General features: G+C 35.8%; 2 protein-coding genes across 4 annotated transcripts; one reads left to right on the top strand and one right to left on the bottom strand.

Annotated features, from left to right (window-relative positions):
• The first annotated feature begins 342 nt into the window (after positions 1–342).
• On the top strand, positions 343–7102 carry nprl2 (NPR2 like, GATOR1 complex subunit). 3 transcript variants are annotated; one of them, XM_067459412.1, is made up of 11 exons: positions 343–464; positions 645–736; positions 1410–1578; positions 1659–1767; positions 1859–1995; positions 2557–2654; positions 6106–6142; positions 6218–6311; positions 6415–6529; positions 6735–6877; positions 6963–7102. In XM_067459412.1, the coding sequence occupies exons 1-11, from the start codon at positions 387–389 to the stop codon at positions 7028–7030; spliced, it is 1140 nt and encodes a 379-aa protein (XP_067315513.1). In that variant the 5' UTR covers positions 343–386; the 3' UTR covers positions 7031–7102. The 3 variants fall into 3 exon arrangements, with proteins under 3 accessions (XP_067315513.1, XP_067315515.1, XP_067315514.1); XM_067459413.1 differs by having other exon boundaries at positions 371–464; positions 645–689; XM_067459414.1 differs by lacking the exon at positions 645–736 and having other exon boundaries at positions 355–464.
• Positions 7103–7613: 511 nt separating this feature from the next.
• uqcrc1 (ubiquinol-cytochrome c reductase core protein 1) lies at positions 7614–19543 on the bottom strand. The gene is made up of 13 exons (XM_067459411.1): positions 19442–19543; positions 17336–17476; positions 17052–17138; positions 16527–16656; positions 16195–16393; positions 13767–13846; positions 13545–13660; positions 13321–13464; positions 11041–11201; positions 10855–10940; positions 8590–8678; positions 8403–8478; positions 7614–7982 (listed from the first exon to the last, which is right to left on the bottom strand). The coding sequence occupies exons 1-13, from the start codon at positions 19502–19504 to the stop codon at positions 7918–7920; spliced, it is 1437 nt and encodes a 478-aa protein (XP_067315512.1). The 5' UTR covers positions 19505–19543; the 3' UTR covers positions 7614–7917.
• Between the last annotated feature and the right edge of the window lie 1963 nt (positions 19544–21506).

The following is a 21506-nucleotide window of genomic DNA, read 5'->3' as shown; positions in this document are numbered from 1 at the left end:
TATATATATATATATATATATATATATATATATATATATATATATATATATATATATATATAATTCACTGCAATTGTGTAAAGGTGATCATGAAATAAAACAAAGTGATGATGCAAAGCTATTGTAAAAAGCAATATAATCTAGCTACAAGAACTTTTTTGGAATCTGATTATGTAAACCAGATTACGATCACTTACTACCCAGCAGTCGTTATATATTTTTGCAAATACCATGATACTGTTAAGCCACATTTGAATTTTAAAATCAGTAGCGGAGGAGCACAGTAGGTGGCGGTATGCACCCATTTTGTTATTTTGTTACCCTTCCGTGAACACACTGAAGAAGACGTTACATCAACATTAGACGAGTTCAGTTCGGTACTGAACATGGGTACATACAGAAGAATAGATTGTATATTTTTCAGTGAGTTTCATCCAACTTTAGGACCAAAGATCACATATCAGGTAACATCATAGATTTTTTTTTTTTTTTTTTTTGCGAAAGAGAATAAATAAGTACAAGTAGGCTATGTTTGACAGCCTGGTTTTGATTTTGTAATCGAGACGCCCATTATGCACACAATCATATGAATGTTTATTCATTATATTGGAACAAAATTATATATAATTTGTGTTTCATCGAAGGTCCCGGAAGAATATATTTCGAGGGAACTTTTTGATACTGTGCAGGTATACATCATCACCAAACCTGAACTGCAGAACAAGCTAATAACAGTGTACGTACTAAACTTTACTTAACAGTTACCAAGTCATCTCATTGCGGCACGGATTTTATTTGTTAAATTGTATTTATATATGCGCTGTTGTTTTAGAGCACACATATCATCCCAACTTTACGCTTAATTGTGCATTTAAGAATCATTTCTTCAACTTTACTAAACAATTAAAACTGTGAACAGTGTATTTCTATTGATAAAAATGTATATCATTGACGAATTAGCTCTCGTCTATACATAACCGTTATGACTTACTGTCTTCAGCGAACACAAATCAGCTCCACATAAAAAAAATATTTTTTTGTCGTCAAAAATAGTTAGACTTATGGCTTTTGATTTCTAAATTTGACGTTTGAAATGGATCTAAAATTTCATTTTTTGTTTTGTTTTCTTTATAAGGCTATAACGAAAAAGTGCATATACTCAACCATAAAAAATCCACAAGCATAAAATGGAAAATATATTAGCATTATAAAAACTATTTAGGAGGCAAACATCCACAATTTAAAAAGAAAATTCTCCTAGTATGGCAAAAACACAAGGGATAATTTCAGTCCTTCCTCATTCATGTATACTAGAGCTTTACTACCATGGTAAAAAATTAAACTGCCTGACAATTGAACTGATTTGCCTTAAATGACTTTTATCTGTTTTATCTGTGTAACTGATTAAGGACTGCCATGGAGAAGAAACTAATTGGCTGTCCAGTGTGCATTGAGCATAAGAAGTACAGCCGGAATGCCTTGCTCTTCAATTTGGGTTTAGTCTGTGATGCCAGGACAAAAACATGTGCTTTAGAACCTATCGTCAAAAAACTGTCTGGCTACCTCACAACTCTGGAGGTAAAAATTTATTTTATACGTATTTCTGTTGTGGTACTTCAACAATTGGTCTAACATCAGTCTTAAATGTTTTTGATTAGCTTGAGAGTGGATTCATTTCAAACGAGGAGAGTAAACAGAAGCTGTTGCCTATCCTTTCCACACTTCTTGAGGAACTTAATGTTACAGGAGCCTGCACCCTACCAATTGGTTATATATGTTTGTTTGTTTTTCTCTCTCTGTTTCCATGTCAGTGATTGTCACTGTTTTTATAATCACTCTTCTTCCTCTCTCATAACAGATGACTCTAACACCATTCACTTGAAGCTAATTGAGCAAAGAAAGGATCCTCTAGTTGTTCAGGAGTATGATGTACCAGTATTTACCAAGAATAAGGACCACTTTATAAAGTCACAATGGGATCTCACCACACAACAGGTCTACAAAAAATGTTCCCCACTGTTTAATTTTAATCTTACTATTTGACTTGATATCATTTTTTGTTTTGTATAAAATCAGACTTGGAAAATTAGGCTCTGTTTCAAATTGCACATGTTAGTGGTGCATGAGCAGAGTGGTGTTTTTGTTGTTTTTGCCACCCATGTTAACAAACGGGAGTGTTCACTTTGGAAGCAGGAGAAATTATACATTTTGCAAAATTGATTTGTAGTGTAGTGTGTTTTGTTATGGAGTACTTCTGAAAAGTAAGGGAGAAACATACTCATTGTTTGAAAAGGTTCTAGGTTTTAGCTTGGAGTAACCCAAAATCTAAGCAGTTTATAAACTCAAGGTTTGGTTATACAGCAAGGTTTGATTTTTACAATTTAGGTATGTTACAAGATTTTACAAAAAAATAAGTTTGTAATACTGACCATTGATTACCAGTTGTTTGCAGTGTGAAACAGGTGTACTATTTTATTTGGCATATTGTCTTCAAATATTTGTTACCATCAAATTCTCATTTATATTATTTTCCTTTTTCTTTTCTTTTTTTTGCAGATCCTACCCTTTGTAGATGGATATCGACACATTCAAAAGATCTCTGCTGAGGCTGATGTTGAGCTTAATTTGGTGCGGATTGCTGTTCAGAATTTATTGTAAGTGCGATATTATTCCTATTTTGAGTAGCTGTCATAATCTCAATAATAACTTATTAAAAGGAATATTCTGTGTTAAGGCGTGCTTCCACTGAAATTAACAGGAACAATTTGTCCAAGTAACATTTTCCCCCAGACCTCCTTTAGAACTTTTTTTCCAGCTGTCTAAAGTACGGTGAAGATTAGGCAAATTAGTCCTGCGATGTAGGACTGTGCGCGACTTTCCAGTTCCCGCTGGACTTCGTCCTCTGCATATAAGCTTGATAAAGTCTGAACCTCGTTGTTGGTCCATTGGTCGTATTTTACTACTCAATTGTTGATTTGAATAGCTAAAACTCTTACGGCATGCAGCACAACAGACTTTTAAAAATGTTGGTTGAAATAATATGCTGCATGAACCAATACCAATCAGCATGTTCAGCAAGTCCCACCCCCGAAAGTTTTTTTTTTTTTAAACTATAAATTAATTTAGATCCTGATCCCTGTGGTCGAAATACACAGAGTACCGTCCCGAAGTCCCTAGTACCTGGGTTAAAATGCGTCTTTAAATACAGATTAACTCTACTGCATTTTTTCTCAGCTGGCTTTGTACAGTTTTCATTTTGAAAAAATGCATAATAGTAATTCATAACAAAACAAAAATGTCTTTAAAGTGTCATTAAAATCCTCCTGTCTTATTACTTTCTATTACATTCTAACCTCATATTTAAAAAAAAAAAAAGTTTAATTAAATAAAAAAGTGTGTAAAGCTGTGGAAAAGTGGAAGTGTAGACGGTGGGAAGAGGGGAGACAATAGCAGACCTACAACACACTCATTATACAGACAAATGACAATTAAAATATGAGCAGAGAAAAACAACAGAGCTAGGTGCACTGATGTATTTAAATGTAACTATCCCACTGTATATATATATATATATATATATATATATATATATATATATATATATATAATATCAGTGTTTCCCACAGAAGAAAACAATGTGTGGTGGTGGCGGTGAGGGGGGGTTGTTCCATGTCAAAAGGGGGTGGGGGGGTCACTAAAATTTCACATTTAAAGAAATCTAGTATTTGACCATGTCTGACATGTATTCAAATGTAAAACCTTCAAATAAGTAAGCAGTTATGATCTGCAATACTTTAAGCAACTTGACTATTATTTATTAAAGACCAACTTAAGTGCTTTGGAATGTGCCGAATTATTCAATGTTACCCCCTTTCCACCAGAATGAACCGGGTGCTAGTTCAGAGCCAGTGCTAGTGCCAGTTTGTAGTTAGTTCTACTTTTCCACATGCTGAGAGCCACAACAGGGCCATTTCTTAAATGTCTCTCTCTGAGTGAGTGAGTGAGTGAGTGAGTGAGATAATTTTTGTATTTAAATACACCTTTATTAAAACAATAACATGTTCACAATAATAGTACTAACTTACAAACTCAAAAACAAAATAATAAAATAAAATAAAATAAACCATTTTAAAATGCAAGCATTAAATCATCATTTTCATTTACTGTACAAAGGACCTCATTTATCCCCCAAATGTACATGACACATTCCACACATGTTCTATTCTAAGCCGAGCTGCCACCAAGCCTTTGAAAATCTTCAACTCATCCAGAGAACCCTGCCCAGACAATTTATTCTTTCTAGATTTCCAAATAGCCAGTTTTGATGTACCAGACAAAAAATTCTACAAAATCAACTGACTTTTTCCTGTATACTTTGGCCCATATATAAACATTTCAAATGATAACGCTTCACCAATTTCAAAAAACCATTGAGATAAAAATGAAAACAAAACATTTAGCCGAGCACACTTATAATGAAAAAAACGTTTCAATGTCTGCACAGAAGGGACAACCCATCCCTACAGAAGGATCAATGTGCATCACGTATCTGTTTGTGACTATCGCCCCATGTACAATCTTCAGCTGAAGGTCGCCGTTCTTTTATCAATTGGGCCTTAATTTTAATTTTTTACATTTGCAAATCATTTAAACAAACTTCTTTCATGTTGTTATTATGGGGTATTGTTTGTAGAATTGATGAAAAACAAATATGAATTTAATTAATTTTGGAACATGTCTGTAACAACAAAATGTGGAAAAAGGGAAAAGCTGTGTATATATGTATATATATGTGTGTGTGTATATTTTTCCCAGAACATTGCTTAAACTATCACACTGCCTCTGCCGGCTTACTTTCCTCCCATAGTGCATTCTGGTGCCATATGTTCCCCAAGTAAGAGAAGCACACGCACCCAGCCATCCACATGATGTTAAAGAAAACGTGATTGATCAGACCAGGCCACCTTCTTCCATTGCCCCATGGTCCAGTTGTAATGTTCACGTGGCCACTTTTGGTGCTTTCGGTGGTGGAAAGGGTTCATCATGGGCACCCTGACCGGTCTGTGGCTATGCAGCCCCATACACTACAAAGTCCGATGCACAGTGTATTTTGACACCTTTCAGCATTAACGTTTTGAGCAATCTGAGCTACAGTTGCTCTTCTTGATCGGACCACACAGGCCAGCCTTCGCTCCCCACTTGCATCAATGAGCCATGGCTGCCTGTGACCCTGTCACCAGTTCACCACTGTTTCTTCCTTGGACCACTTTTGATAGATAATGAAACACCATCTTAATATTGTGTTGGTCCCCCGTTTGCTGCAAAAACAGCCCTGACCCACCAAGGCATGGATTCCACTAGACTGAAAGTGTGCTGTGGTATCTGGCACCAAGATGTTAGCAGCAAATCCATTAAAGGATTAGTTCACTTCAAAATTAAGTTTTCCTGATATTTTACTCACCCCATCTCATCCAGTATGTTAATGTCTTTCTTTCTTTAGTCAAAAAGAAAGTGGTTGTTGTTTTTTTGAGGAAAAAAAAGGATTTGAAAATGTGACTGAAAGGTTAGGTGTGTTGTTGTTTACAGGCTACTTTGTTCATATTTACCAAAAGGGGCAATAATTGTATATAATAATAATTATTAGAATTTCAATAATAACTTGAAACACTAACACATGCGCTCTGTTACATATAGAAAATATTGTTTGTCATATGCTGTGTTTTGTTAGTCAAACTTCATCTCTGACCATTGTGGGTGAAACCTGGAGTGAAGTGGAAACCAATACAAATACAATACATTTCTGGCACTTTTGGTTGTGGTTTGCATTTTGCCAATTCTGCTTTTAAACTTTTTGCAAATGCCTATTTGTTTTAAACCCAGTATATTTTTGTAATTTGGAAATACCTCCTGACATGAGGCATCATTTGACCCTTGACACAAATGAATAGAAACAATGATGAATGCACCTGATTCATTTTTAAATATGCAATGCACTAAAACCTTGAATAGATCATTACAATAGTTATAGTGTTGCAGAAACTACACATTTCATACATGTAAAAGGAGCTAAAGTGTAATGGACTAAACAATGGTACTGTTTCACAGGTATTATGAAGTGGTAACTCTGGTATCCATATTTCAGGTAAGTTTTTGTTGTTTATTCTAAATTTTATTATAATCTTTTTCTTACATTGTTTTTGGTTTTCATATTCTACAGTACTCAAATGTTTACTGCACAACACCTAAAGTACAAAACTTGATAGATAAGAAGTGCCTTCAGGAAGAGTGTCTACATTACGTCAGTAAGCTAGGTGAGCAAGTACAGAGATTGTAAATGTGCGTGACATGAATGTGTAAGTATGAGTGAAATGTTTCTAATTCACAGTAGACATTTTACTATGTGTATGTCACCAGGTCAGAGAACAAGTCTCAGGGATGTGTTCCAGTTGTATTGTGGTTTGACCCCAGGTACAACTGTGCGCGACCTGTGTTCTCGCTATTCTCATCAGCTACAGAGGGTGGATGAAAGGCAAGGCCATTTGAATATTGTTGTCCACAGTTAACATGCCACTAATAAGACATGTCAGTCGTGTTTTCTGTTAACTTACAGAATAGTATGTAGAGATTAGAAATTAAGAATGTTTGTGTCCTTTTGGCTCATTTAGTTGTTGGTTAAGTACTAGTTTGAGCTTAAGAAAATATGCCGTATTTTTATTTTATTCATGTTGTTGTAGGAAGTTGATTCAGTTTGGCTTGATGAAAGGTCTGATTCGGCGCCTCCAGAAGTATCCAGTCAAGGTTGTTAGAGATGACCGGAGTCGTCCACCTAGACTTTACACTGGCTGCCATAGTTATGATGAAATCTGTTGCAAAACTGGCAAGTATTATGTATGCTATTGCTTTTTCACATAAATATTCCTTTAAAAATTAAAGTGCTGATTATTTCTTCCATGTGTTTTCAGGAATGAGTTACAGGGAGTTGGATGAGCGCTTGGAGAATGATCCGAACATTGTTGTTTGCTGGAAATAATGCTGGTGGGACAAAGTTATGATTACAGAGTAAAAGAATTATGGTTTCAGATATTCTGTTCTGTACCTTTTTATTTATGTATATATTTCACATGTATTTGATGCTATTATATTTAGTTCAAAATCTGAACACACAAGCTTGCTGATTGAATTAGAAGACAAGGCCTCCTGAGACCAAGTTTCCTGTTGATCTTAAATACATTGTTTTAAAAGTGTTAACTTGTGCATTCACGTTTAAATAAAGCTTAGAATAAACAAATTTAAACAAAAAATGTTTTTTTTACTTTACAGATTATGTAATCTGTGGTTGATTATGATATTTGATTACGTCACTCCATAGCTGTCCCAATAAAAGTGTGAACACATTTTTTTTTTCCTCTGACAGAATCACTAGATTGACATCCACAAAATGCTCCCCAATACAAAACTAAAAGTATGTGTGCTTGTGTATTTTGATAGTATCAAAAAATAACCAATCATCCTTAAATGGAAAATTTGTTGTAAAATATTTTAACACCACTGTCAGGTAAATGTCCTTTATTCTTCAACTATTTCTTCTTTTTCACGAAGGTAACCAAAGCAAATTCAATAAACACTGATGTGACTGTTTTATTTGAAGTTGGTATGAGAGCTATTGCTATATACAAAATGACAGAAATAAAACAAATCAGATAAATTCATAAATAGCTCTGCTCCATGTCTGACATTGTAGATGTAAAGGTTTCAAATTATTACTTTCGATCTCTTCACTAGAGCTTTTGGAAAGAGATAAATGGGCAAACATGCTACCCATCAAATTCATATAAAGACAAGGTATGAATATGACGGGAGGGCAAAAGTTGCAAAGAGAGACAACACATCAGTGAAAGCTGATGGCCCAAGGAACATTTAAAACCGGAGCCAGTACATAGCACTTCTCATTCTGTTATAATCTGGCAGCTGCTCTACTGGACCTGCATAAAGAAAGAAAAGTGTACAAGGTTACAAAAGTTTAGTTGTCAATACCAGGTAATTGTTATTATTCTTGATACCAATTTCAGGAAATAAATAAATGGTGATATTTAACTGTAAAATCTAAATTTGTATAGATAGAAACTATATATTCAGAGTTACATTTATATATTCAGTTATAACTATATGCAGGATTTACTTTTATATATTCAGACTTACAAATTAATTTATATATTCAGTAATTATATATTGATGATTTAAATATAAATGGCTGCATATATTGGGGGGGGGGGGGGGGGGGGGCAAGAAAATATATGACATGCTAAAATAAAAGAAGCCCACGTGTATTCACTTCAAATGTAGAATTGCAAAAAAATATGAAGCATAAAATGTATATTAAATATAAAAATAAATGGACCCACCGACTGCAGACACAGCTGGACATTTGTCATAGATGTATTTAGAGCAGACATCCCGGACAACCCTGGGAGTCACAGCCTAGTAAGACAAACAAACAAAATTGTATTTCTTAAAATTAAACAATCTTCAAATTAATCTCAAAAAGTGCATTTACTCATCCACTGTGGGATTGTTTGGTAGACAATTTACCTCAATTCTGGCATCCCACTCTGCCAATGGGATACGGCGACCATAGTTTAGTATGTGCCTGCCAATATCATCACAAACAGGTGTAGTTCCTGAGAACAGAAAGAAGAAACATTTTATATATTAGTCAAAGACGTATTACAGTTAAGTAATACACATTACAGTAATACACTTTTTTTCAGGAAATTACTAGCCCTATTGTTGTTGTACATAATGTATTATTGGACAACAATGGATAAAATAAATCATACTTTTCTTGATACCTTCACTTAAAATTGTTATAAGAATACACGCATGCAGGAATTTTAAACGTTACAAAAGTGAGAACTTTTTAAAAATCTTATAAAGCATTTTTTTCAAGTAATTACTACATGAATGATGTAAATAACATAACATGGTACTTAAATGCTAAATGGTGAATGAATGACCTTCAAATGTACTCCGATATATCGTTAATTGCGAGTTCCAAGCACATGAATGACCAAGTCATATTTACAAATGGGAAACTTGGAATTCTAAGGCTATATCGGTGCATGCCTAGTTTAAAGTTCTTCTATGTAATTGGTGCACATTCAATTTAACTTCAACTTATAAGCAGAGCTGAATCAATTTAGAGCATTCAGGTCACACCAAAAAATTGCCGGTAAACTTGACAACATACTTCCCAGTATGGAAATGCCATTTTACCTGAAAGTCACAACACGAATGAAGCCCAAAGCTTTGTTTACAAAATAAATAATAGGTTAGCAATTAAATGTTACATAGCAACCATGGAAACATTTGGATAAAGACCCATAAATGTAAGCCATTTGTCAGCTTTATATTGTGTTTTGTGATCTGGTAACCCAATCTTCCAAGCATTTAACAATTTAACCAATAACGGGCACCTGCATATGTTGTTAAAGGTTTCTTTTTAACAACAGACCAACTGGTGGCACACCACTACTAAAAAGAAGCCAAAAACGATAAGCAATTGATTAAACCAGACAGACGGTTAAAAAAAAAAAAAAAAAGACTAAAAAGATAAGCCAATTAATGTGTAATAATAGGTTGTAAACAAACAGTAAGACTGTATAATAATGAGAAGTTTTGAAAGAGAGGGTTAGATGTTGTATAAGCATCTCGGCTTTGTTGTCTTCCCAATAGGAAACTTTTTCCACGACACTGGCAGTGCAACATCAAATATAGCCCCTATGTCTTACACCTGCAGAAGACCTTTTAGAACAAGTGTCAGTTGCTATAGAATATCAGGATGGTCTCTGTTCTGCTCATGTCCCACATCCCTCTCAAATGTGCCGAGCACTATATCTGACAACAGGTTTTTTCTGTATAAAGGGAAACTGCCAGTGACTTAGAGAAACGATGTGAAATTGACTGTTAAGCAGCATTAAAATGATCTTTAAATTGTGATTAAATTATATACAGAACAAGAAAAAAGAACAATCCCTTTATAATCGCCTGAGCTTTAAAATCACACAGCATGAGTTTATCAGTGACGCCCAAACTCCCAGTGTAATCAATAATGCTGCACTGCACAATGTTTCTCTTTTTTACATTGTTTGCACTGTTATTGTGATGAAAGTATTTTAGAGAGAGTGCAGAAATCGAGGTGCAATGACAATATCACTGCATTAGTTCTACGCATTAAATGCGTCTTTCATGCGACAGCATTAAATCTAAATATAATGCTAAAATCAGCACACTTCACAATTAGTAAATTTCGCAAGCTGTAATAGTAAAAATGTAGTAAAAGTTTGAGAGAGTTCCACACGCATTGCCCCTTCCATATGCAAAGATGTTAGCCAATCAAAACTGGGCATTTACATTGAATTCTCATAGCAGACACACCTCTTCCATCAGTTTTCAAATCTAGGGCTAAAATTAGGGTATAAATTAGCCTTTTATTTCTAAATTATGATGTAATTTATGTTAAAAAAAAATCATAGTAACATTATAACTGCACCCCATAAAACAAAATAATAATAAAAATGCAGTTCATGACCCCTTTAAGCCAAGTAGTGAATGTTTTCTGAGCAGTGAGATATCCATATTTATCCACACACTCACGCAGAGCCAAAGCACGCAATCTACTGCAAAATGCATGCAGTTTTCTTTAACAGCTAATCAAAAGTTACATAGTGTGCCTTTAAAAATAACACACTGTACTAAAAAATGTTTTGTGATCAGTATCCTTGAATGACTTATGGGTTTTGATGCAAAGACAATGTATACACTGTATGGGTAAATGAGTATGTTTAAGTTTATTACCATTGAGCTGTCCCACTAAGCTAGCTTTCAAAGCATTTTTGGCTCGAGCCACATCACTCTCAGTCACTGTGGTGCACAAATTCATCCTGTAATACAGAAACATCAACAGTATTCATCAGCTCAAATATTACTACAACACAAAAGATGACAACAGATGATCTTGTGTCAAGGATGCCAGTGACTTACCAGGCATTCTGTGCCCAGTGCATCATGTCCTCTATTTTATGTTTGTCAGTAACAAAATAAATACCCAGCAGTCCAGTGTCACTGTATGAGGAGTGGAAAGCTTGGAAACTGTGACACAGGTTCAGTTCTGCAGCCAGGCGAGCCAGGCGACTGCTTAAGTGCTATTTACAACATAAAAATAAAGAGTAGCATTATTTCATGATCATAATGCAACCACCACTATATTTGATAAATTAAGTGGCGTAAGTTAGCATGGGTACCCGCCACTACAGCAGTAACAAAGAGGGAAAATGGAATGAGCAGTATGTATGTATGCATGTATGTGTAATTCAGCCATTCAACCTAGAGGCTAGGGCTAGATCTCCTCCTCCACACTTGATCACATCAACTGTTATTTTGTTACTTTTGTTGTCTATGATATTATATAAGAATGATAAGAACAACCAGGAAATACAAGAAAGATAAATAAAATTAGCAGTGCATTACTTTTTTCAGGTACATAATATTTAAGAGAAGCATTCAAGAATACTACAGAAATTTAAAGGTGCACTATGTAGTATTTTTGCAGTAAAATATCCAAAAACCACTAGGCCAGTGTTCAGTTGAGTACCTACAATATCCCAAATATCCCAAAACTATTTGTAAATTGTGAGAAAATTGCTATTTTAACTAAGGACCGGGACGTTTCAGCATAGTGTTTGAGGAAGTTGCCTGTCAATTGCGTCATATTACCCTCGTTGTCATGTTTTATTTGGCAGAAGCGATTTACTCTTAGCAGTGTGAACAAGTGAACGCACGGAGTATTGTCATAACGTCACTTTCAACACACTTAAATGTATCTAATATGATAAACAGAGCTGCATTACCTCATAATCATAACCGCAAGAGCAGAAATACTGCAGACGCCCCGGCGACTGTGCCCGTCCCGTCATAATAATAGTCCCGGTGTTCGCGAGGCGGTATTTGTATAACAATCACTCCAGCAGTCTTGCTCAGGTCCACAACACTCGGTCCTGCTCTGCTTCATACTACAGTAGCATTAATAACCGCATACATGAACATGATTTCTGCTCGTGTCCTATTTTCCACCGGCTGTGAGGTGAAGAATATGATCTAATATGATAAAACAGAGCTGCGTTACCTCATACTAATGACTGAAAAATTAGAAAAAGAAAAACTGTCTGTGTCCCGTCATAATAAATGTCAAATTGCTCGCGAGCAGTGTTCGGAAACAATCGCTCCAGCAGTCTTGCTCAACTCCACCACACTAGGTCCTGCTCTGCTTCATACTACAGTAACGTTAATAACCGCATGATCCGCATCCATGAACATGATTTCTGCCAGAGTCCTATCCTGATTCTTTTCCACCGGCTGTGAAGTGAGGACCACATGTCACAGCTCAAACTTGCGTCATCAAACTACACCTTTGTTTTGAATAGGCGACCTCTTAGCGGACGGAAAAATTACATAGTGCAGCTTTAATTTGTGTTCTTAAGATGAACGAAGATCTTATGGGTTTGGAATAACATGACAGTGAGTAATTTCTGACATGGGGGGGGGGGGGACTAACCCTTTGAGACAAAACCAACTGCATTTATGCAAATACCCACCCAGGCTGGCATTGTGACAATATTCTGTGTAAATAGTACCTTTTGGTTCGATTCCTCAGTTATTGTGATACATTTCTAGTATCCTACAGGCTTATGTAATATATTGATACAATACCATATCAGTTATTTTTTATGGTACCCATACAATGTACCAATATTGGTCAATATTGGACAAACACTGGCCAATTTTGTATATATAATTAATTATATTCATTTCCACAATGTTTACCTTTAGATTACTTCAGTCATCTTACACTGAAAAATGTAATCTTTAAAAACATGAATATAATTTTTTCCCATATTGCACACTATAATGTTGTGATTTTTTATTTACTTAGACAAAATAGTATAAATGGCATTAAAATAATGATCAGTTTTCAAAACATCATGAAAAAAATGTAATTTATCATTCCTGTGCATGTAGAAATCAAGAGACAAGCTGATTAACAATGGGTTTTTAGAGTTGCTCTCTGCTGCATTTCATTAAAACAGAAAGAAAGCCTCTCATACTAGAATTTCCCTAGAGCCGTTTGCCAGAGATTGCATGAGGAATCAAGAATCCCTGAAGCTAATCAGAATCAAATCACAAGGTACCTAGATTCCCACTTCTACTCCATACATGCAAAAATAGGTTTAGGGGATTGAAGTTTAACCAAAGTAATAAACTAACCTTTCCACCACCGAATGTGATGTCATAGCTACCAATGATGGAATTGGCAACCATGAGTGGCACGATATCAGGACTTGCAGCTCCAGCTCCCTCTACAGCAATAGCAACGTGCGCTAGTGGCATGGCATCATCACGCATACGAATCTAAAAGCAAGACAGGATAAGATGGCAAGTCAAGACAAAGTCAATGGCAAGAAAACAAGACCCTCTCATGCAATTCATACCTCACTCCCAGTGAAACGGCACGTGGACAGAACAGGTACAGCATCACCCTCGTATTCAAAAGAAACACCACTGAAATGCTGCTTAGCTAGAGCCACAAGCTCATCATGATTCACTCCTACAGCGGAACAGAGACAGTGTTTAAGCAATAAACTTTGGTATCTGTGGCTTTTCTATTATTACACTACTACATGACGAGTTTGATAATTGTCCAAGAGCAGTACCTCCAGCTGTAGCCAGGACCATGCGAGGAGCTTTATAATGGCTATTGATGTATTCCACCAAATCATTACGAGTTAGTGTCCTTGAAAATTCAGAGGAAACAAAAAAGAAAGAAACAAATCTGATTAAATATGGTTGTCAATCCAGCCACTTTGCAGTGTACCAAGCAGCATAAAAAACTAAACTTTGTACTCTTTAGATTATGAATAGGTAATAAACAGAAAGCAAAAGAAGAGCTGTTAATCTCTGCAATAATTAGTGCAAGTTCACAGAATTCTGCACTCTAGCAAAAACTCGTGTTGTAATGAAAATAAGCTGTCTTAATTGTACAATCAAGATCTTGTTTACACTGTTGGTTATATAAAAGGATTTGCAAGTGTGCGGCTCATGTTAAACTAAACCTTGTGCATTTTCAGTGTTGATAAGTGGATTCTGACTAATATAGTGACTAGCACCTTTGATAGGCCATTGCATTTACATTCTAAACAGATAAGATTGTGTATGGCTACAATGCTCAACATGAAAAAACATGAACGGCAGGTGCCGGTAGTAGGCTGCTGGTACGTTTGACAACCCTATTTACATGCACTAATTTTCATCAATCCAAATTGATACAATCCAGTTATACCATTATAGAGTTAGTGTATAAAGTTAAAACCAGTAAATGTGGTTTACAGGTTTCATAGAAAGAGAATGGTATGAGCCAAATCAGTCACGGTAAGAATACTGCCATGTTTGCGAACTAAATAGCTCAATACAAGAAGCAAAGCGAAACACAAAGACGTGAAGTAAAGCGTCATCATGTTTTAAGAGGGCTTTGATTAAGTGGTGGAAATAATGGATGAAGGGAAAAGAACTAACAGCTTACATCTATACACCCACCACAGGTGTAGTGTGCAAACTCAAAATACATCAGTTACATAGCTCAGATTTGTGTGTGTGGATTTCAGGGATGTTTAGATAACTATAAAAGTTCACATGTTCACTTTTCTTTTAGCTATCAGATCTATTTAAAGGTGCACTATGTAGTATTTTTGCAGTAAAATATCCAAAAACCACTAGGCCAGTGTTATATATTTTGTTCAGTTGAGTGCCTACAATATCCCAAATGTTTCCAACTAAATTGTAAATTGTGAGAAAATTGCTATTTTAACTATGGACCAGGACATTTCAGCATAGCATTTGAGCGAGTCGCCTGTCAATCGCGTCATATCTGCACTACCCTCGGTTTTATTCTACAGAAGCGCTTTTCTCTTAGCAGTGTGAACATGTCACAGCAGCACCGAGCAAACACACAGAGTAACGTCATAACAATTTTAAACACGCTTAAATGTATCTAATATGATAAACAGAGCTGCTTTACCTTATAATTATGACCGGAAAAAGCGGAAGTGCGCGCGCCCGACGACTGTGTCCCGTCACGTCATAATAAAAGTCCCGGTACTCGCGAGCCATGTGTTTGTATGCCAATCGCTCCAGCGGTCATGTTCAGCTCCACAACACTCGGTCCTGCTCTGCTTTACACTACAGTAAGGTTAATAATCGCATCCATGAACATGATTTCTGCCCATGTCCTATTTTCCACCGGCTGTGAGGTGAAGGCGACATTTCCCAAGATACTGCGCTCACACTTGGCGTCATCAAACTACACCTTTGTTTAGAATAGGCGCCCTCCAGCGGACGGAAAGTTGCATAGTGCACCTTTAAATGCTTCAGTTTGTTTTTATATAATCATATTAAGCATTTAGAACTCAATTACATTACTCATTTTATTATAAGCCTAATAAAGAATTTCTCACAAGGGAATTTTTTTGGATTCTTGCCATTTAAAAGTTAGAAAATCTTGGAAATTCATAAGCAATAAACATTTAATAAGTAATAAAATTATTAATTCATAAGTAATAAACATTTAAATTTGATGATTTAATGCTGCCTCAAGCCATTAACACTGTACAAAAACACTTTAAGGTTATCCCAAATCATCTTAGTGTAACTGCTTAATTTTCTTTTCATATTATATTATATTATATTATATTATATTATATTATATTATATTATATTATATTATAGAATTGAACTCTCCAGTGGGAGATTAAATACATTTCTTTTGTAAAGACTGGTACAGTTAACAGCACTGAAAAAAAAAAGTTTTATTTAGGGACTTCTAAATTAACTGCTTTTCAAAGTATGATTTGATATCACCAAGTTACATCAAAGAATGTTTTTGTTTAGGTGGCCAAAATGATCACCCACCCAATAAAGAAAAGTTTTGCTCTACAATAAAAAAATGGTGAACACTGGTCACCGGAGCTATCGCGAGCATAAGCGTTTTTTGGCTTTAATGACATGCCTAAAAGGAAAGCTGACAAATATATGAAAAGGTAATTTACATGACGTCTTTCAATCCAATTGATGAGGCGGTGTGCATACCTGGCGTTGACAGAGGGACCAAGAACACTATGGCCCAAAGGAGTACCCTGGAAAGCAGTAGCATGAAGCAGATCCAGGCAAACATCCTGCAAGCTACCTTCCACCTCCTCCAGCTCTCTTAGCACCACACTCCTCTGCTGCTCCATCTCAGCCTCACTCAAAGATGAGTTCTGCACTACTTCTGCCAACAGCTCTACCGCTAGAGGGAATGATACAACAAGAGACATAATTAATAACATAAAATACCATTTTAGATTAATTAATATATATTAGAATAAATAAGCTGCACCAGTTGGAGAAATGGGTCAATTTTATTATTTTAGTTCTTTAACCTTTAGGCAAGTCCTTGGCAAGGGTCTTCATGTAGTAAGCGGTATGTTCCCGAGAGGTGTATGCACTCAGGTGAGCTCCTATAGACTCCACTGCCTGTTCAAGAGCAGACTGAGGGTGTTTCTTTGTGCCCTTGATCCAAGAATAGTTTGGAATAGGAAGGAAAAAATGCAAATTAGTCAATCTGTTTTTAATTCTTCAATTGTTTTGCAAGCATTTTTTCATTTGAATAAAGTAATTTGTATTTCTGGTTTGGTTTATAATTTTCATTGAGTAATAAAGTGTTTAAACAGCATTAAGGAAGGAAAAGCCTTCAGGAAGAACATAAAAGCTATTTTAAAAACAAATAGGGCTGTAACAATCATTTAGTGAGATATTTTACAGAGACAGTTTTTCTTCTGACAACTGTTGCGGTATACGCTGCTGTTTTAGAAGAATCTTAACAGCATAATATAACACACTTTTAGTAAGCAGCAATACCCCAGCAACATTAATTTAGAGGGAACAAGTAAAGATATCATGTATACTTTAAATGCCATATGCTCCAGGAAAAATCCAGCACCATTATTCTTCTCAGACTCATATCTGCTCCCACAACCTATCCAAAGGCCGACCTGTAAAAGCCAGGGAAAAAATAGCATAAAGGATTAAGTTAACAGTATTCAGCACTTTTGTTGTTGATTTCCTTTTGGCTAAACATGTAAATGGAAAAAGATCACCATTTATGTTTTCTACTCCTTCTATTTTTATAAACACACGCATACATACATATACACATATAAACATAAGTTTATTAAAAAAATCTAATCACCGTGCATGTGGCCTGGTTAGTCTCTTCAGAGGCAACCCTCAAGCCATTGCTTAGGGTAGTGACCCGAGTTTCTGGAGCTCCGAGCAGGCTCTGAGCATATGACACAGAGGCCTGTCCTCGTCTCAGAGACAGCAGAAGAGGCTAAAATAAAAACAAAGATAGACATAATGGTGCACATTCCTTGTAGCAATTTCAAAAAGCAAATGACAAAAACAAAACAAAAGATTTTCACAGAATAATGCAATGATATAGCCTAGAAATCTAGATGCACCCCAGCAGCAGCAAATCTAATCTGCCCGCGAGTGTTGTCTAGCAACTCTCAATACCCTGCTGAGCTGTAAACAGCAAACTCTTGTCGGGCCAATCACATCGTGTATAGAGTCGTGGGCGGGGCCATAATGACGACGGCCGAGTTGCGTTTGCGTGCTTCTAGTAAACACAGAAACTGGCGAATGGCAGTCTTTCGAATCACCTTTGACCACAACCCTGGAAGACTTTGAGTTAAGCTTTTCTCTGAGAAAAGAACGGCACTGAAGTCATTCTCAAAAAGTGAAGATGTGTTCGGAGTTTTGCCAACCGGGTACGGCGAATGTTTAATCTATCAACGAGCTCCGTTTCACCTTCGTTGCTCTGGTTGGTTATATCGCTATTCTATCGTGTGCAGAGGGAGTTTGAAAGACAACCGTTTATCCCGCTCCTCGGATTGACCCCTGTCAATGGTGAGTTTCCAGACCAAACATCTTGATGTGGGTCTGGCTTGTCAGGCTAGCAATGATTTGGACTAGAAGTTTTTTTAATGAAGCGTTTGATTTGGCCTGTAGCTCAGAGATTTCCAGGTTTTGTTTTTGTGTTTACACTTTAAAATTAAAATAATAAATGTCAGTGTGTCAGTAGTAGGGAAGCATAGCTATGTTTTATATTCATAAGAAAATACATACACAAATATACAAAGAGGAGAGAAAAAAAAGTGATGTGAACATTACGCTATGTTAATGTTTTAGATTTATGTATTAGACCATTTTCCATAAATGTAAACGGCTGTTTCTGTGCTCATCATTGATGTTTTCTGATGCCACTTCCCCACTTTAGAGGCATCCCAGTAAACACTGCTAATAGGGAATAGAAGTGAAGGTGGGAGAAATTGGATTTTATAGCATCCATGTGAAAACAAACTTAAAAAGAGAAAATCTAGAAATCCATAGTGCATTCCAGTAAATTACTCATGGGACGTATTAATTGTCTCTTTAATTTAGAGGACAGACCAAAATTGCACAGTATCTATCTGTTGTCTTTGTGATATTTTTCATACTGATATATTTATATCTTCTTTGTTTTGCCCCTTAGGCCCCTACGCCTTTTTTTGGGTTAATAATATTATTATAATTTTTTTCTATAAATATTTCAATACTTACATATGACATTTAAAAAAATGCTGTCAAAAAGATCAGGGTGTACTAACAAAATCTCTATTATTAACTAAAAATTGTAAACAGTATTGACTCAAAATGACCGAACAGCTCACTTTAAAGAACAGCATATTAATTGAATGTTCTTTGTGAACAGTCAAAATAAGTGAGCTCTTCTACGTTAAACCAGATTCTATGTTGTTGTGTTGTAATTGTTTGATGCCCCATTGGGGACAGCCCTCCAGTTAACGTATTATTGTTATTTGATTTAAATTGACGAAAGAGAAATCTCACAAAGTAATAAGTTACACGTTTAACGTCTACAGTTTAACTATATAAAACGAAAACATGATCTATATCAGGACGACGTCCGTTTTCATTGACCTTGTCAGCTAAAAGTTCAGATTGTTAAACTTACCAAGAAGAAAAAATAAACATAAAAGTGCAATATCTAACTTAGTAGAGATACAAAGTGATTTGCACACAGAACTATTAAAAACTCGTGTATTGATCCTCAAAACACACACCGGTAAGTGATCTAACCTTCAGTAACTGAGCTATCAGCTAGCTAACCGGCATTGACAAGGCCAATGACAGCCACTGTGACTATGGAGATCGACTGGTTAATATGCGTGTACTTAAATATGATGTTGGAAATTCCTAAAGCCAGCAACACATTTCAAACACATAAAATACTCACATAGCCAGCTTTAGCAAAAGCTCGATTCACTGCCCCAGTGATCCGCCACATAGAGGCAACCATCTTGTCTACAGTGTGCACCTTCTTCCGTCTTCTTCCTTTTTTTTTTGTTGGGCCGATTCGCATCGATTTCGCACATTACTGCCACCTACTGTAAATTTGATCCAGAGACTCTAACCTCTCACTCCCCGTCCTTACCCAGTTTTTTTTACAGATTAAAACCTTATGCTACAGCCAGCGCTGCATGTTCAGATCCTCTGGCTTATTTTTATTTTTATTGTTTTACAAAATAAAATAAAATAAAATAAAATAAAAAGTCTTCTTCTTCGCCGTCTGGATTTAATTGCGGTTGGCAAAACATTTTAGTGCATTACCGCCACCTAATGGGGTGGAGTGTGAAGAGTTTATGTAGAAGGGAAAAAAGGAAAACAAAACAAAAACCTATTTTTTTCTGAACAGGGTCAGAAGGGTTTCTATGAGAATTTCCAGACTTGAGTCAGATTTTCCTTCTTTTTGGGCTTATACGGCTTGATAAGATTTAAGAGCAAATAAAAACCTTGTAGCAAATCAACCTCTTCACCCACTGAATAGCAATCAATTCTGAGAAGTACACAAACAAGAAATTAGATATTCTTTTACCTACAGTATTTTAAAGTCCATGCTGTGTCTACTGCAGCTGAGATCTTTCTTCCAGCAAGTACAGACTGACCAATGGCATTGGGAATATGGAGGTATAGCTTGCCACTGTTTGACTAATTCCATAATCAAAATTCCCGTTCCAATTCAGATTTTGATGCAAGACTTTTATTTTTGAAAGATGAGCGTAAAAGCAATTTATAGTTTTGTCAGACCTAGTAAAGAATGGCTGAAAAAACAAGTTCTGATTCAGCATCTGCAGTCAGATGAGATGTTGTCAGGACAGGTTATATGTCCGTTTGATTATTCTAAAACTATTTTCATTCCTTGTTACAAAATAAAAAGTCTCTCACCTGAGAAAAAAAGTGGCAAATCTCTATACCTATCATCTTCTGATTCTGGTGAAACACCTTTATTTCTCTTTTCCAGCAAAACATTTACTCAGTCAAGGTTTTTAATTTCAAAAACATTTTATGTTGCAGGCCTATAATAAACTCACAGGCTTTCTTGCAAGAAGATTGTGATGTTATTTTTTCTTTAAATTTGGTCATATACATGTAACCCAGCCAAGTTTAACCAACAAAAGGTTATTTGTAGTCAAGTGTCCTTTATTTATATAGCGCTTTTTACGACATAGATTTTTTTCAAAGCAGCTTTACAGTTTTAACAGGAAAATAATGCAGCAAAGTTTTGGCTGTACAGCCGCTCTAGAAGAAAATAAGAGTCATGTCGGTTATGTTGATTAATTTCTGTTGTAAAAAGGTTATTAATTTATATGACAGCTCTGGAGAAAAGTGATGTCATAGCGATGGGTAAAACTGGTGTCAATGCAGATAGATGAATAATACTGTTGAATATTATGTGCCCCCAACTAAGCAAGCCAGAGGCGACAGTGGCAAGGAACCCAAACTCTCCAGGTGACATGGAAAAAATGGAAAAGATGAAAAAGGAAAGAAAAAAACTTGGAAGAAACTACGCTCAGTCAGGGGACCAGTTCTCCTCTGGCCAACAAATGAACAGTATATGATTATGATTCAAGTGGCATTACAGGTCAGAAGAACATTCAAAATATTTACCCAGTTCCATCTGGTTAAAAACTGGATTCATCACGCCAGTAAGTACAACAATAACAAAGAAATACTTAGGTCTAGCATGTTTAGATGTTACATGTAATGATTAATTTTGTAATTTGAAAATGAAAATTTACTATCCCATGAGGCTACTGGAACCGCAGTGAAGCGACATAAAGTTGGTAGATCACATAATGGCAGCATAGCAAATGTAGTATGTCTGGATTATGTTCTTACTACACACACACTCATATTTTATATTTATAATAAAAATGTGAAATTGCTGTAGGCCAGCTGAGGCCTAAAAGAGTTCGTTAAAATTTCGAGAAGTCAGTTTTCAGCACTGTGGAACAACCTTT

Source organism: Pseudorasbora parva, chromosome 12 (assembly GCF_024679245.1).
Source record: "Pseudorasbora parva isolate DD20220531a chromosome 12, ASM2467924v1, whole genome shotgun sequence".
NCBI classification, from domain to species: Eukaryota; Metazoa; Chordata; class Actinopteri; order Cypriniformes; family Gobionidae; genus Pseudorasbora; species Pseudorasbora parva.
Note: the sequence above shows the minus strand (reverse complement) of the source record. Positions and strands in the feature narration are given on the sequence as shown.

Excerpts from the sequence above, each read along its gene's own strand:
- nprl2 (XM_067459412.1), top strand. The coding sequence starts at position 387 with ATGGGTACATACAGAAGAATAGATTGTATATTTTTCAGTGAGTTTCAT. Across the intron at positions 737-1,409 it reads CAGAACAAGCTAATAACAGT|GACTGCCATGGAGAAGAAAC; the intron begins GTACGTACTAAA and ends TAACTGATTAAG. Across the intron at positions 6,143-6,217 it reads CTCTGGTATCCATATTTCAG|TACTCAAATGTTTACTGCAC; the intron begins GTAAGTTTTTGT and ends CATATTCTACAG.
- uqcrc1 (XM_067459411.1), bottom strand. The coding sequence starts at position 19,504 with ATGGTTGCCTCTATGTGGCGGATCACTGGGGCAGTGAATCGAGCTTTT. Across the intron at positions 11,202-13,320 it reads TCACATTCGGTGGTGGAAAG|CACTTAAGCAGTCGCCTGGC; the intron begins GTTAGTTTATTA and ends TGTTGTAAATAG. Across the intron at positions 8,679-10,854 it reads CTTAGTGGGACAGCTCAATG|GAACTACACCTGTTTGTGAT; the intron begins GTAATAAACTTA and ends TTCTGTTCTCAG.